This window comes from Dendronephthya gigantea, unplaced genomic scaffold, assembly GCF_004324835.1.
Source record: "Dendronephthya gigantea isolate DGI-Jeju-01 unplaced genomic scaffold, DenGig_1.0 000014F, whole genome shotgun sequence".
Classification (NCBI taxonomy): Eukaryota; Metazoa; Cnidaria; class Anthozoa; order Malacalcyonacea; family Nephtheidae; genus Dendronephthya; species Dendronephthya gigantea.
In genome coordinates this window covers 1,473,447-1,491,041 of record NW_021163024.1, presented here as the reverse complement: position 1 = coordinate 1,491,041, position 17,595 = coordinate 1,473,447, and the positions used below count along the sequence as shown (strand labels likewise).

Sequence of the window (17,595 nt, the reverse complement as noted above, 5' to 3'; positions counted from 1 at the left end):
AAAATAATTATGCATGGCTAGATACAAAACATGGCATCATGCTGTTGGGTTACAATGAGACTACGTAGCAATTGAAATGTATTTGTAGCGGCACGTGGTGCACAACGATTGCACATGTGGTAATCCACACGGTGGAGTATTTAAGGCCACTCCGGGTGCAGAGTCATTCGAAGGCATCTACCTCTAGCTACTTGGCTAAATTTAATTATAATTTTAATGGCGACGTCGGACGTGAACTCTTCGCTATAGTGATAATGAAACCAGTACTGTGCTGATTAATTTGGCTCAACCGCGTTACACAAACGTCGGTATCCGTTTCGCAGTCTACAGTAAATATGGCTAACAACGAACAAGTATTCCATCGCCTTGCCCAAATCTTGGACAACAAACTAGACCAAAGGCTCGCGAGCTTTAAAAGAAGCTTCGACGAAAAGGAAGATCTTCATGCCTCTCAGTTCGAGTTCATTTAAATCCAAAGGCAACAAAATTCAATTTGAATTCAATCTGGCCTGATTAGACAGCCTTGCTACGATCTCAAAGTGTTTACTAAATGGAAATTTATCGAAGGCGAACGCTGTTATCGAAGGCGAACAAAAACTGGAATGATCTCGAGATGAAGCAAAGTTCTACTAAGAGTTAATGGACGTGAAACCCCTTTTCTGTACAACAAGAAAGTGCATTGGTTTACCGACAATAAGGCTGTTGCGACAATTGTCAGTTCTGGCAGCATGAAGGTGCACTTGCACAAGTTGGCTGTTAACATATTTTACACAAAATCGCATTAAGATGAACGCGCGTAGATTGAATACCTCGTACTTCCGACGAGAGAGCTGATTACTTAAGTAAAATTGTTGATCTTGATGATTGGATGGTAAGACTAAGAGATCACAATTTTTATATAGTCCAAGCCCGTTAGGGCTTTTGCTCGATCGATTGTTTTGCTAGTTGCCAGGATTTTAAAGTTGCAAGTTTTATTCAAAATTTTGCGAACTTGCCAATCTGCGGTGTTGTGATGTTAAGTTTTTGGGTGAAGACAGTGATGCCTGGTTTGTTGAGTTGTCAATTATAAAAAGTAAGACAGACTTGTACCACGCTGGGAACAAGGTGTTAGTTGCTAAAACTATTTAGTATAATTTTTAAATAATATTTTTTCTAGATACGTTGGAGAATAATTATATACTTACTATCCACTAGACTTACTTCTAAACGAAGACAAGTTAATCAATTGCGATCAACTGGACTCTCCTACTCCAGGACTAGAGAAGTAGTTTCCCAGCTAGCACACAACGTTATCCCAACGTTGGCCAAAGGTTGTATTTTGGTTAAGTCATGACTAAACCTTAATACAACGTTCTCACAACGTTGTTTGTCCTAATTCATTTTACATCACGCTGTATCAACGTTAGTTGAACGTTGGATTCAACCTGGCAATCACGTTTATCTGAACGTTATATTCTGACGTTCCAGTAACGTTGGTTTAACGTTGCGCTTAACGTTCGTTCAAGGTGATATTGTTCATTGTATCAACGTTGCATCGCAACGTTGTGACAACGTTGGTTGAAAGTCCAGATTAACGTTCGCTCAAGGTGACAGTTTCGTCGAATCAACGTTACATCGCAACGTTGTGACAACGTTGGTTGAAAGTTGAGAAAAACGTTTGATCAGGGTGAAGCTTTCGTCGTATTAACGTTTCATTGCCACGTTGTGGCAACGTTGTTTAAAAGTCGAGAATATCGTTTGATCAGGGTGACATTTTCGTCGTATTAACGTTTTATTGCCACGTTGTGACAACGTTGTTTGGAAGTCGATATTAACGTTCGATCATGGTTACATTTTTGTTGAATGTGTCTATATATGTTTGAATATGGAAATGCTATTAACGTTCAGTTCGAACGTTTCACATTGCGGTTTTTTGAATTTAAAATTCAATTTATCATGAAATCGCTGCGCAATGTACGTCCATCACCCAAACGGTTCAGTTAGCGAGTATCTGTGAGTCTCAGTGAGACAGTTAGGAACATGCAGGTCGCTCATGAATTACCGGTAAACCATACTAATTATTCCATATTGCGATGATGGACGAAATGCTATATTATATAAAAATATATTATATATACGATTAAGACGACAGAAACATTTCAATACTGAAATCCGAATAGATGCTGCGAGCCTGTGAATGTGTGATGCTGTTATATGTCAATACCATATATAGTTAGTGCTGGGGACCAGTCGATAAAATTCATAGGCTCAGATTGCGATCACACATACACCGCGCGTTCGTTTCCGTTGGAAGCTTTACTTTGCGAGAAACAAATCTCCCTTTATTTCAAACATAATCTACCTTAGTTTTGTTTGAAATTTTCTTTCCGTTGGAAAAACTGAAGTATCAAGGTCATCAACGTAAGTAAATATTGTTTTATAGTTTGTAATAGGAATGAAAATTTGCGTAAATGATGAAAATATGATATAAGCCAATAAGGTCAAAGGGCACCAAATTCAAATGTGTCTTTGACTAAAGTATTTTTTATTTACCGTTTTACAGCTTATCTGCGTCGATTGTATAAAGAAAAGGTAAATCTGATTCCCGAGTATTCATATACCTGTCGCAAAGGTAAGAAGAGATTCTCGATTGTTCATTATTCACAAAATATATGACATGTTTTTTTCCTTCAAATCCCACGCGGCGAAATGGCCGAGATGGCATATAATATGATGTCAATAAGTGTACTGCGTTGTATTATTGTATTATTACCTATCTAAATTATAGAATAATTTACATGTTTATAATTTAATAATTTCGTTTTCCGATTTCCTAGGCTTTCAAAGGTCCGTCTTAACGAAGCTAATCAGCTAGACACCCTCATAGATAAACACGAAGAAGCTTTATCCATATATTGCGCGTTCTTCTAAGTGCTACCGGCCAAAGGCGTAAATAACGAAAATATCACTGAAGATATCATTCCAAATGGATCGAAAGTAGGAATCAGAGAAGCAATAATTTTGCATGCCAATTCCATTTTTTTTAAGAAATATGTTAGCTTGTAAGGTATTAATTTGAATGAAATAAAATATTGAACCGATGAAACGTATATACTGTGGTGTGTAAATTTAATTGCGACTTCGGAGGCATTGTTCGCCAGCCTGTGAATACATGTAGATTCTATGTCATTGGCATTGATTAAAACATTTCTTCTAGCAAATTGGCGAGACGGCTGATAACTATAAGTTATCTGTATTCGAAAGCTCGCAGAAATTTTCAAATACCCCGAAATAATTAACGTTGTCTCAACCTTGATATCCAACGTTATCTTAACGTTGGTTGAACGTTGTTCAAACGTTGTTCAAACGTTGGCCGAACGTTGGCGCCAAACGTTAGCTGAACGTTGCAATAACGTTGGAAATTAGGTTATATGAACATTGAGTTGAACGTTGTACTGACGTTGTATTAACGTCGCGCTGTAACGTTAATCCTAACGTTAATACCACGTTCCTACGAGTTCACAAAAAAACGTTTACCATGCAACGTTAATCAATAACGTTACCTAAACGTTCGACGAACGTTAATACAACGTTCATACAACGTGATTGTGCTAGCTGGGTTTAGCGGTATTCCGCAGCCTGGGTTATTCTTCCAGTATGTTTGGACTTCACAGTCTCAGAAGTGGAGGGGCAACTCCAGCGGCGAATGCAGGAGTTAATGATCTCCATGGGCAATGGAGATCCGAATCCGCTAAAGACGGTTATGTGAAGGAAAATTTGCAGTCCTTACTATCTGTTTCCAAAAGCATTCACGCATAAGTTTATCAGTTTATAATTCATTCCGTTAAGTGCTCTTCATTAATTGTCTGTTCGGGAATATATTATTCCAAAATTAGTCATAATAAATTGGCAACAATTCGTGTGCTTTCCTCGACATGTCTTTCTTGATCGGTCGAATTAGGAAGGCACAAACGAAGAGATGCTTGCCTCCTTTATTTATACTGTTGTTCTGGTGATGTTATCTCGGGCAGTTTAGCTATAAAATGCTTTATACTCGTTTATACTAGCGTTCACAGCGTGTTAGAGTATAAAGCTATAGTTATTAAAGAAAATATTCTAACGAGAAATATCTAAGAGCTTTAGTTTATTTCCTGTTAACATTTGTGGAGCAACGTGCTATCGTCTGAAATTCAGTTAAGTATTTCTAAGGCCTTTCCTAATTCAAAAAAGCGAGCGGTGATATTAGTAATACACACGTATGCATAATCCTATGACTATGCGTGTTTCTTACGGCGTACGTATAAAGCTGAAAATGCCCCGACTAACACGATTTTCGACTAATCATTGTACAACAATGAATTGTGTTTTATTCGTCAAAAATATCGACCAATAAAGCGAAATTTCCTACTGCATTTCGCCCAAGCGAATCATACTTAGGATTCTGAATCTGACATCGGTATTTTTCTAGCCATGCACATATCATCGTTTAGTGATACATTTACGTCACCAAAATTCAAACAAAAAACGCATAATACTTACCAAAGGTAAAATGCTTCTTAAATGTCAAAGAAAAATGACTTCTTCTTGATTAAAATGTTTTTAATGATATTTATATAACCAGCACGAAGCAAACATGTTAGGCATCATTAAAAACGTTTTGAATGTTATTCACCCCTGCTGTGAAAATAGGCTTTCAACTGAATCATCTGCTGCATTCCTAATACTGATCTAAAAACTAAACTGGATCACGAATCACGTGTGCAAAAATATAGAAAATTCTGGAAATAATATACACTTAATGTATGCTTCCGAGGGAAATAGTGAGTTTTGTTTTCCCAAGAGTCTGAATGTTTCCCGAGACGAAGTCGGGGGTGTACATCAAGTGCTTTGTTATATAGGAACAAAACCATACATGTTACACAACAATTTGAAAATTTAACATAACTATATAAACACGAATTCATGCAAAGGCAAAACTTGTGTAAGACAAAGTGAATGTATCATGCCGTTTATTTACATTTTTGAACAATTGAACTTCTAAACTTTTTAAGTATGACGTGCTTTTGAATTTCGCGATCGAACAACATTTAGGTTCGCAAGGCATCTAAATGAATATGAACTGTATTGTTTATTTTCAGAAGCATTATATTGAAGACTGCATGGCCGTGCGCGGCACGCCGGAGTTAACGCCAGAACAGGTGTCTTAAAAAATTGATAGACGTTCGTCGTGTGTCTGATTTCATAAAGCCATGCCACTGTCTTAGTCCTAGGTTGTACCACAGTTGATAAAAATATACATGGTTTAGAGACTACATAGAAGTACAATAGAACTCATTAACTATGTCGGAGAACATTTATGCAAAAAATTGTTTCTTATTTGTCACGTGTCCATTGTATTTTGAACAAATAAACCAATAATAAGGTCGGAATTAACATGTTGTTCAAGTCACGGTTGAGGAGCTAAGCCAAGCCATTGCTATTGGTTAGTTGGGCAAAAATACAATAGACATGTGACGAATAAGGAACCCTTTTTTGCATAAACCTGGACAATAACATAGATAATGAGTTGTATTGTACTGCCATCTAGTCTCCAATCCATGTATATTCTAATAACTGTGGTTATACGTCGCATTTTGGTCGATAATGAGATGATAAACCCCATTAAGCTTCACTATCATCTCATTATCTATTGTTTAAATTGCATTCGACGCGACCAAAATGTGACGTTTAACGTAGCTAGTCCCTAGGTAATTGCCGCTGATCTGGCCACACTGGTCAATCTTTGTTAATCCTAAGTTCAATCTGTCCATCAGACGTTATTTTGGCGACAAGAATGAACTAAACATACGTAGGAATAAATCCTACATTTAATCCAAAGCTCAATCAAAGGCGAGCCAGAAAATAACATTGTTGGGAAATTTGATTCATGTGTGATCAAGCGAATCTGAGGTACGCTGGATGGCGTAAGCCGAAAGCTTTGAGCTATTTGCTGGAACTTCTCCTTGACCTTGCAAAAGGATCAGACAAGAATAAGTACGGCAAGCTAATCACCATAGACATAGTAAAGATTAGGTAAGGACATATTTTTTATGGCCTAAATAGTGTCTAGCCTCAAGGCACTGGAAAACAACAACGCGAACAGCAGCGATGCATGGCATAACTTCCTTCTTTTATTCTATTTTAATTTGACCTATTTCTTCTCAGAGGTTTGACAAGTTGAATCGCAGAATTTTGAAGTTAGTTACGCAGTCTAATGTTGCTTGTTTTTCTTCTCGTTCATATAGTGATTAATTAATGCGCATATTCAACGCTTTTGTCCTCTTTAAATGAATACTTTCGTCAAAATACGTGTACTTCACACTTTGGTGCGGTTGAGTTTGAGACAGAATTTCATACATTTCGAAAGAGGAATCACTTGAACATTACAAACGTCTTAAAAGAGTGTGTCATTCTGTACTATTTACGAAAGTATAGTGAAGTTGCACAGAATAGAGGCTGAGAAAATCACCACGCAAACGAATATATTTATATTCCTTCAAACGGCTTTTGAATATTTAGCCTTAAGGCTTTTGAATTACTTGAATACTTAGCGATACGGTTGCTGAATATTTAGCGTAACATCACCACACAAATGAATATATTTATATGCCTTCACGCGGCTGTTCAATCTGCCTTCGTATGCCTGTTGAATATGCCTTATTCGTATGGCTGTTGAATACTTATCACCACACAAATAAATATATTTATATGCCTTCACGCGGCTGTTCAATCTACCTTCGTATGGCTGTTGAATATGCCTTTGTATTGCTGTTGATTACTTAGCGATATGGCTGTTAAAAACTGCTTCCCAGGCTGCAATAGAAAGTCTGACCGCCCCCCTCATTTCACAAACATACTTGAATTCTTAATGAGCTCCTTTGAAATGGACAGACATCTCCCAAAGCGGAAAGCAGATCGAAATTTATGTCGACAATACATAATTCGGCCGGGGACTGGGCACGAGAAAGTAAGAACGTCATGTAACGTCAAGGATAGTGTGCTGCCTCGCTGAGGCTCGGCAGCAATTAATTACGATTAGGCATAAGGTTGAAGACGTTTTGCAACCGGACTAAATACACAGGTGAAATGAGTAATTCAGAGATACGATAAATTGTAAAGTAAACATAAAGGTCGTTCATTTGCCTACGGGCATGAATGGAAAATTAAAACTCCGAATAGTTGGCCGACAAAAAACCGAACTTCTTATAAAACTGATTAAAGTATTTTATTTCATCCGAATATGCTTGCCTTATCCGAAGATTGCTAAGTATTGAAACAAGCTGGGGGAGGACGAGGACTGCCCAATCACTGTACGACGGTATGAAATTTTACAGAAAAAAGCTTCGTAGGCAGAACTTCCATGTTTTTATTACATAATTGCATGAAGTATTTGAAACATTATGATATCGCGGGCGCGCAAAAACACTTAGTGCTTGTTGCGTTGTATTATTGGTAGAGTTATTACATGAGTTATAAATTCGTTATTACATGAGTTATAAATTCGTTATTACATGAGTTATAAATTCGTTATTACATGAATTATAAATTCGTTATTACATGAGTTATAAATTCGTTATTACATGAGTTATAAATTCGTTATTACATGAGTTATAAATTCGTTATTACATGAGTTATAAATTCGTTATTACATGAGTTATAAATTCGTTATTACATGAGTTATAAATTCGTTATTACATGAGTTATAAATTCGTTATTACATGAGTTATAATTCGTTATTACATGAGTTATAAATTCGTTATTACATGAGTTATAAATTCGTTATTACATGAGTTATAAATTCGTTATTACATGAGTTATAAATTCGTTATTACAGGCGATTCCTTTCATGCTGTAACAAAATGAAAGTATAATTATATAAAGTGACCTAGCTAGTTAATTATATAGAGTCATTGGTTTTCAGTGAATTATTTTACTGCTCGACAGCAGACGTTTGACTCAAACATCAAAGAACTACAATTAGGCTATGTGCCCATGAGCGTTGTTTTCGAGCGTTTCAAAATCCTTTGTCTATTTTACAGTTTAGATAACCTGTGACCTGACCACACGATCTATGGAAAATATGCTAAATATGATTTCTTCCGAACAACAGGCCCTGCTCCATAATTACCGAGTACTGATTATTTACATAAATTATGTATATCACTAATTTGAAGCACCACATTCCTCATAACATCCAACATCTAAAAGGCCTAGGTTTTCTAAAGCTGTATTAAGTTTTAAACAAATGGAGAATGGTCCATTTTCACTAAATATGACAAAGTCACCATCGGAATCGCTTTCATCCACCTCGCTCGCATGCCCTTTAAGAGTGCTTGGCTCATTGCAATCATCGCTTTCTTCATCAGAGCTCATTTCTTCTACATTTAGTTGATCTACCTCGCAAACACCATAAGCGAACGCTTGCTTCTTGTTTTCTCCATCCACAAAACATACAAGCGCCCCCGAATCACCATCCTTCAGAAATGTGCCAGAATCTCCACGGACAACAATTGCATCCTCGAACAAATTACTGTTTTGGTATCTGTAGCAAAAATTGCATTGATAGATACAGCCTTTGTTCTCACTCTGTTCCGAGCCAACTTTCTCCACTCTGACTGTGTCATACATTGCTCTCCTGTTAAGCTCTCGCCAAATTCTCTTCCAATTTGGATTTCCTATATCCACCATTTGGCAGTCAACCTCAACACCTTTACCTACTTCTATAGACATAATATCAGAGTCCCTTTGAAATTTACATTCGGACATCTTTCCAAGCTTGATATAGTCCTCAGGTTCAACAGCGTTTTTATTTTCATCCGAAGAATGAACTACTTTTTTCTCCTTATAAAAGAACTTAAGTTGTTTCTTGGCATATTTCTTATTCGTCTTAAAATTGCGGTGAAGTTCTAGAAACTTCTCCAAATTAAAGGTTTCGTTAAGACTATGTTGATCTGTAAGAAAACAGACATGAAAACAGGTAAGCGCGTAATGTTTGCCACCACTCTTGGCACAAAACATAGTTAAGGTTCCTGAGACTTTTCTTGTTTCTGATTCTTGGATTGCGGTTTCAATTTCGTCTTCATCTTTACGTTCTACTCGTAGTCGTAGTGGATTTTTTGTTTTCAATTTATCGACAGCAACAATACTACCACCAGTTGTTGGTTTTGATACATATTTAAACTTCGGTTTTTCTTCAGGTTCGCGATAAAGTTTAACGTATTTCTTCAGTTCACATTCAAACTCATTGTTTATTTCGTTCAAAACTTCGGACTTCTTTTTTCCTCTTTTCACTGTTAAATAAAGACGAGGATGCGGAAATCCCTTTTTAGGGCCAATTACACCATACGCTACTTGTAGCCACGAAAATCTGTCGAATTAAATAAACAAGTAAATATGTGCATGAGCGCATATATACATACAGTGCAATGAATGATTCAGTTGTGGAAGGAAAGAAACATCTTTCAATACTAGCACATGCATATTCTCGGATTAAATTACTAGCACATATTCTCGGAATAAATTACGAGCACATAATCTCGGATTAAATGAAATCGCAACCATACACCTCACTAGATACTGCACATAGGAGTATAATTTTTTGAAAAATATGTAACAATTAAGGATTGACAAAAGAGTCACCCATTGACAAAAAAACAACGTGCATAAAAATATCTGTTTTAAAGAATTATAATATACATTATATACCTTTGAAGCTTTTCACTAACGTCTTTTTTAATCTTGTATTCAGAATCAAGGAAAGTTTCTTCGAAGAATTTTTTCTCCTTCTCACGATTTTCAATTTCGTCTTTTCGCTTTTCAGCTTCTAGAAAAACCGATAGTTGCAATTTTACTTTCTATTTTTTTTTAAAAGGTAACACAAACATCATTAATACTCACGAATAAAAAAAATACTAATTTTGTTATATAAAGTGCCGGTATAGCAAGCAACGCTTACGCACTTTATATATAGGAGCAAGTATATCCTTTTTCTTCATTATATGTACACACATATTCGATGCTTGAAGCTTTACAATATTGCATGATATAGCATTTTACGCACTTAAGATAAATTAGCCATTTCCCAATCGAGCGGGGTACTGGGTCTTGTCGTTAACCGCAAACGGCATCTATCATCCTCGTCCCGAGGGCCTAGCTCCGTTGCTCTAAACACATAGGCCCTGGGGATGAGGATGAGCATCTATTAGCTGTTGTTTGGAGGGACAGGGAATATAAATCTGACTCATTTGTCCCTCCAAGCAGTCCATAGATGTTTTGCAGTTCGCGACAAGACCAAGTACCCTGCTCGATTGGGAAATGGCTAATGGGAAATGGCTATACTTTAAATCTCAGGGACTAAAAAGGGTGCACTAAAAAAAGCGGGTACAAAAGACACCGTACTTAATTACTATACGCCACCTAGTTCCAGCTGTGTATCTTTCACTTACTCTGTTTCTAACATCTGAAGATGGAGGTGATCTCAGAAGCTTTGTAAAAATAATAAAATTGACTGCTCACAGTCAATTTTAAAATTTGTACCCGAATATTGAAAAGTAAAAATATAATTCCTGAGTAAAGTCTGACGGATTTACTTAACTAAACTGGTACACTCTTATTGCAATTCCCAAATAATTTGACGCAATATTTTCTTTCAGTTATCACATGGAAATTAAGGTAAAGTGATATGAAGGGTGATCACCGCCAAAATTAGCTTACACAATTTGCAACCACTTACATGCCATTCGGCATTGCTCACGTGGTACTCGGATTGTCTTGAATGACATTCGGCACTGCGTAGCTAACATTCGGATTGGCTTAAATGACATTCGGCACCACTTACGTGATATTCGAATTGGCTTTAATGGCATTAGTATTTGCCCTAATGGCATTCGGCACTGCTTACGTGACATTCGGCGGGGACGGCATGCGCCACACGAGCACGCAATAAACATGGGCAGCGGATTACTTCAACACGATGCTTACGAACACACGGTACTAATGAACAGCGGCTATTCACTGACGCTCACGAAACTTAATTTAAGTAAGAATGAAGAGAATAAAGTTAATTTAAGTAAGTACGATCAGTGAACTGGTACGGATATAGAGCACGTGTGCATAGAAATCGAAAGAGCGCGTTTTTACAGTAATATGTAAATATGGCGGATGAAACTAGGAAAAGGATCGAGGCAGCGAGATTAATGCGAGAAGCTGCAAAACTTCTTGAAGAATCAAATAAAGATTCGGCACAGCAAACCGAAAGAACCACGTCGGAGGAATTAAGCAAACTTTTTGCTCCATACCGAAGAGAAGCAACAAGTAATCGACAAACAGTTCAGGAAGCGAAACCACCAAAACCCAAGAGACAACGATGTAGTTGGGTTCCAATGTTTAACCCGTTGCCAACATGGACTCATCGATTTTGCCTTCTATCTGATAAAAATGCAAACATTGCTCCAAACATAACCGAAAAAGAAAAGTTAAAGGCAATGGGGCTTGGTGAGCTGAAAATAACCTTTGATAACAAAAAAGGCGACCATGCGTTTCTCACTCGAATCCTCGAAGAGAAATTTCCGTTGCTAAAAGAGGCTGGGGGATATTTAATTTGCCGGACAGCATCAGGAAGCCAACGCTTACAAGTTATCCCCCCAGGGAAAAACGGCTATTCAATACCCTATTTACGGGATGAATCACCGTTGAGACAGGCAGTAGCCTATGTTCGCCCTCTGCAAAAATCTATTGACACAATAAATACATGCGAAGTTGAGGTAAGTTAATTTTTCATCAGCAACAATTTTTTCAATAATTCAGTGTACTCAGTCAATGTTTTATACTTTTGATAAATTTGATATACGTTATGCCTCACTCCCCCCTCACACAAGGGCTGAGCCCTTAGAAGGTACTTGTATTGGAGATAGGGCTTCAAGCAGTGGCGTAACTAGAACGATAATTGGGGGGGGGGGTGAATATTCAAATAACCAGTTCTGCCCTACAGATTTCTTTTGTAATTGCAATACCTTACAATAGAAATTCGTGGGGTAGAACTGAATATATGAATATTCACCCCCCCCCCAATTATCCTTCTAGTTACGCCACTGCCTTCATGGTGGGGTTATATTCTATGAAATAAATACACTCAGATGCATGTTTAACAAATATGTAAAATAGCTAGGGTGTTTTATAAAAATTATAGTTTAAATAATACACAATATATGTTGAAGAATTTTTAAAGTTAAGTACCTGAACATTATTTTGTAGTTGCAAATAATATATAAAAAGTATTCATTCAATATACAGTAGAAGTAATTATTCAGACTATTTGCATATATAATGTCAATAAAACTCATTAGACCCTTAGGGCATGGATAGAATACTACATTGCTCACCAGTTCAGGGTTTAGTTTACATCTTTACCTGGCTATTTGTCCAGCACTCCTTCTTTTGAATAATCTGGCCTTATCTCGATCTCACTGGCAGGAAGGCATTTGTTGCAGTGGATGTCATATCTATTCAGACTCTAGTCAGTTTAAATTAATTACCCTGTCAAAGTGTATTATTGACTCACTTTGATCATGTTGTTCTCAGATTTATGTCTATTTTATCCTATGTATATATTATGTACAACAAATACCTTGCCATAGTGATGGATATAAGGTCTATATCATATCATATATCATATGTTATCATATACATGAATTGCTTCCATATAAAATGCAATTTTATATGGAAAGTAGTATAAAGAAGAAATTTTAAGGAAGCCAAGTTAACCAACAATTTTAATTGTCATTTTTCTTTTAAGGCAAATGAAGCAATTAGTGGTGCCAATGATACAGATGGACCAACTGTACCATGCCTTAAATGTAATATGCAAATAAAAATTGATGAAGAGTCTATGTTAACTCATCAACGTTTTCATATTGAGGAGGAAGAGCAAGAAACTCAAAAGTATGACATTTATTTTCAGTTTTCTGTTTTATCTCTTCTGTTAATTTGCTGGAATTAAGCTTAATTGACCTACCACTAATGATGATTGTCTAATCTCAATTTTCTTTGTTTAGAAGACATTTAGTTGTCACAGCTACCATTATTCAAACCTAACATATACCTTTTTGGTAGCACCCTGCATTTTTTTCATCATCTTAAATTCCTAAAATCCTCATCATTCTATAAAATGCTGCTTATTACTTTTTCTAGTTTATCTGATAACAAAATTGATGGAGATGAAGAAAAAATCATTGATCACACTGGTGATGACACTTTAACCCGTAAGAACATCACTGATTTCATAGAACTTTTGACTAAAATGTTCCTGATTTCATTCGAAAGTTCACAAGTTCGTTGCGATCAGGGTCAAAATCTCACTATAAAATTAAAGATCTATTTCAAAAGCAAATGTTCTCATTGGTCCAAGGTTTAAAAGGAGACAGTGAAATGCATAGTTATAAAACAGATTGTTAATTTTATTATGAACTTGTTCATGAACTTGCGAACTTCTGAACGAAGTTTGTTTATATAATTTTTGTCAAAAGTTTTTAAATAATCTGTAATGCATACAAAATACTTATTTAAGAGGTATCATCTCACCAAAATAATATAACCATACATATTTAGCAATATAAAGCAGCGTGGCAGCATCTTCAAACAACTTAGCATCAAATGTGGTATAACAACTGCCTAAAATAGACAAAACACTTCTCGTCTTTTCGACCCGAGGGCCTTCATCATGAGAGAGTACATAGTGATTGACTCCAAATTTAAATTTGTACAAACTATAATTTTTATTTTCATAGAAGAGATAAATAGAATGCAAGAAATGTTTCCAAATGCACAGAGGCAAACTTTGTTGGAAACACTGAGGGCAAATGACTATTCGACAGAAGATGCAGTATCTGACCTCTTAGGTTTAACTGATGGTAAGTGAACATATGGCAAACATTAAAAGTAAAAAAGTATTGTTTATAGCATTTGGTTGGTATACTGTTGACAGTGCGAGTGATTTATAAAAATACATTGAAAGGCTGCATTATTATAAACATGCCTATGCTTATGTGAGGCTAAATTTGACCCATGATTTGACTTCGATCGAACTCATGTGTCGGCATAGTTTGTGCTTAACCGTGTGTTTATATCGCGTGGAACGACTTCGCTCTAACCGAAAAACCTAGCTTCAAATTTCTGGTTGCAGATAGCCTTCCATCTAATTGATTTAAATTATTCAGCCGTTCACTTGTTTTTGCGCTGCAGTGCTCTTTAATATTTGGAACAACTTTCGTACAAATCCTTCTCCTCGAGTAAAATTGGCGTTCGGCGCCGAAAAGAATGCTATAGTTAGCCTTAATGAACTCATTGCCAAAAGAGTAAAATTTGCTTGCTTTGAATTTTTGTTCTGTAGATACCTGTAAATCATCAACTGCGTCATCAATTGATGGGCAACTTGCAGCCTATGCAAAGAATGTAGACAAGGACAATATCAAGATATTGCACGTAGAAAGAGAATGCCTGTGGGAAAGAGCACTGATTTTTTATAAATGTACAGAACGCAAAGATTTATACCGGCATCTCAGTATAGTATTCGAAGGCTATGAAGATGCAATAGACGGTGGTGGTTTAAGGATCGAATTCTTTGGTGATCTCATTAGATGCATGAGTAATCGCTTGTTTGAAGGAGAAGATGGTCACCTTGTTCCAAGACATAGCTGGGACAATGTTAATCTCTTGCGTATGGGGGGCCTTATGCTGGCACACTCTATACTTCAACAAGGCCCCGGTATGCCATCATTAGCAAATTACATCTACGATTTTCTTGTGTATGGTAACAAAGAAAAGTCGGTTTCAGCTATCAAGCTGGATGACCTTCCGAACACTCCACAGAATTCCGATTTGACAGAATTCTTAAAAAAGGTAAAATCAACTAAAGTAGAATTATTAAAATGCAAAATAGAGAAGTAATCGGTTGTTTGTTCAGCTTAACTGGTCAATACAGGGCACGCATAAAAGACTTTAGAAGTTATTGATCAATGGAGACATTCTGTCGCGTGCACAATTTGTTGTCATTTTCGGTCGAAAAGTGGTAACAATTTTTGCGCGTAAATTCAAAAGTATAGAAAGTTTGCGAACTTTGCAAAACCATATTTTCTGCATTACACAACTGTCGCAACCAAACTTTGCCATTTTCCTAATTTTGGTATGCTCTTTCCGAGAGTATACCTCTCTTTGCCATTGTATAACACGCATATTGTCCATTAGGGAACTTGTTATGCTTACTATGTGTGATGCTTATCCTGAATCCATTATATCTCTTTGTTTGTTGAAGTATACTTTCACCGTTTACGAAATATCTCTACTATCATTTCAGATTGAAGATTGTACAGATGACGAGGAGCTTTCAAATTTACTTGACGAACCTAGATTTTCTTCCATTGTTGATAGATCTGGATGGCCTGTGGGGAGGGTTTTAAGTATAAAGTCTCGAGTAGATTTTATTAGTCAAATCCTGATCGAGGAGCTGTATGACAAGCGACTACCTTCCCTGATAAGCTTCAAAGAAGGCCTTGATCATTTTGGTCTAATAAAATTTATCCAAATGAGTCCCGATACCTGGAAGCCATTCTTTGTTGCAAACGATGGCTCCCAAGAAATATCTCTTACTGCCAAGAAATTTTTGTCTCTTGTTCAGTCAGACCCAAAGAGTGATGAGGAAAAGATTACATATTCTTATTTTGGAGACTTTCTCGAAAAGCATGAGAATACATCAGGTACATGACAGTTATGTTGGTGTTCCTGACAAAGAGTCTAATCAATAAGAGTCTAAGAGGAATTTTCCTTTAATTGAAACACCAACATGGCGGCTGTGACGTCACGTGCGTGTGCTCTATATAGGATTTGGTTTACGAAACCCAAACAGTACTCAATATCATGTAAATAACTGAATATTCGCTTCCTGCTCTACCTAAAACCTTACAGCCCCTTTCATCCGTATACGAGTTGCCAAGTTATGACTAATTTCGGAAGTTAAGTCGCTTAATACATTGAGTTTCTTGAATTAATTACTTTAGTCACTTGAGCCTGTTTTCCACTTCAACCGTATCGTAGCGAAGCCGGTTGAAGTGGAAAACTACAGGTGCCTAGGAAACTACATTGATTGATTGATAACTTATATTTTATTTGCAGAATGCATTCCTGCACTTGGCGGAAATTTTCCTGTTCTTTGTATTCTACTAAAGTACTGCACATCGAATCTTCGAGTACCTCCACTTGGTCTCACAACCAGCATCAAATTGCTGTATGGTAACAAAAACCTCACGATGCCTGATTCCGATACCTGTTTCAATATTTTGAAACTACCTGTGATCTATAATGATTACGGTGCGTTTGAGAAAGTTATGTTAGCCAGCCTACGTCATGCGTCGTGTTCGTTTTCTGCTTCTCGGTGACTTCAGATACTGCTACTGTACAGTAGGCAACAGCTAACTGTTTTACAATTCATGTTGACTAGATAATATTAATTTGTCTCAATGTACGTAACTTTGGTTGTTTGTAACAACTGAATATGCAGGGTTGTCATTGACATTGCTAAATATTTTAGCTTATTAGGTTAATGTTTATATTTTGTTAGAGTGCTTTCAGTTTACATGCATGTAGAACTGTCAAACCGGTCAGATATATTGAATGAAAAACAAACACAAGGGAACGAAAATTTTGGATTAATTCAAAACGAAGTCTATTCTAGCCAGATTTTATGAGACCTATTCCAAAAAGAGCAAGAGGCCTGTTACGAGTTACGCGAGAACGAGGCTAGTCAGGTTTTCTGCTGTCAAAATTTTAAAATCATTTTTATATTTCTAAATTTTGACTGTAAAAACTTTGTTTTTGTGTCGCTTGCAACAGGTCCAGCGAAAAAGTGAGAAAATAAACAAATGGCTTTAAATTCGGCAGAGAAAATCTGACTAGCCTCGTTTTCGCGTAACTCGAAACAGGCTTCTTGCTCTTTTTCGAATAGGTTTATATGGTTTGTCTATGCAATTTTATACTTGGCCTGACCGGTCTAGCAACAGATCTTACCGATTGTTCTCCTTTACCCGAAGGCCTCGTTTCCATGTTAACTTATCTTAGCATGTCAAAGGCAGATAAAGATTATATTTCCATGTTTCCTGGACGGATTTGTCTGTTGCTGATCTTAGGCTTAATAACAAAGTAATTTTCAACCATACTAAGCATGAAACACGAGTATATGTATTTGACACGGAAACGAGGACACGAGGTGAAATGTGAATAAACGGCAAGGTCTATTAAATGGAAATCGCACTTGCAAGAAAATGTTTGGGGTTAAAACGTTGATAATAACATATACAAACGATATGTTCTCACTTTCAATGTTGATGATTTTCTACATATTGTTTACATTCCAAATATATATCACTGCCATAATTGTGACTTTGACGTAGCGGATCTATGGATTCCTTCATGTTTGTAAATTCATGTGCTTGAAGTGGATTTTCTGTTCGGGGGACCTCAACGGCGCAGGTATCAGGCTCTGTTGAGATAGGACCATCCCAGTCAACTCCATATAAATCCTAAAAAAAG

At 36.6% G+C, this 17,595-nt stretch overlaps 1 protein-coding gene across 1 annotated transcript; it reads left to right on the top strand.

The window, feature by feature from the left end:
- Window positions 1-10,707: 10,707 nt before the first annotated feature.
- Window positions 10,708-16,802, top strand: LOC114519858. Its single transcript, XM_028540039.1, has 7 exons — window positions 10,708-11,780; window positions 12,812-12,957; window positions 13,207-13,277; window positions 13,803-13,925; window positions 14,405-14,913; window positions 15,368-15,767; window positions 16,183-16,802. The coding sequence occupies exons 1-7, from the start codon at window positions 11,172-11,174 to the stop codon at window positions 16,443-16,445; spliced, it is 2,121 nt and encodes a 706-aa protein (XP_028395840.1). The 5' UTR covers window positions 10,708-11,171; the 3' UTR covers window positions 16,446-16,802.
- The last annotated feature ends 793 nt before the right edge of the window (window positions 16,803-17,595 follow it).

Excerpts from the sequence above, each read along its gene's own strand:
- LOC114519858 (XM_028540039.1), top strand. The coding sequence starts at position 11,172 with ATGGCGGATGAAACTAGGAAAAGGATCGAGGCAGCGAGATTAATGCGA. Across the intron at positions 12,958-13,206 it reads GAAGAGCAAGAAACTCAAAA|TTTATCTGATAACAAAATTG; the intron begins GTATGACATTTA and ends TACTTTTTCTAG. Across the intron at positions 13,926-14,404 it reads CCTCTTAGGTTTAACTGATG|ATACCTGTAAATCATCAACT; the intron begins GTAAGTGAACAT and ends TTTGTTCTGTAG.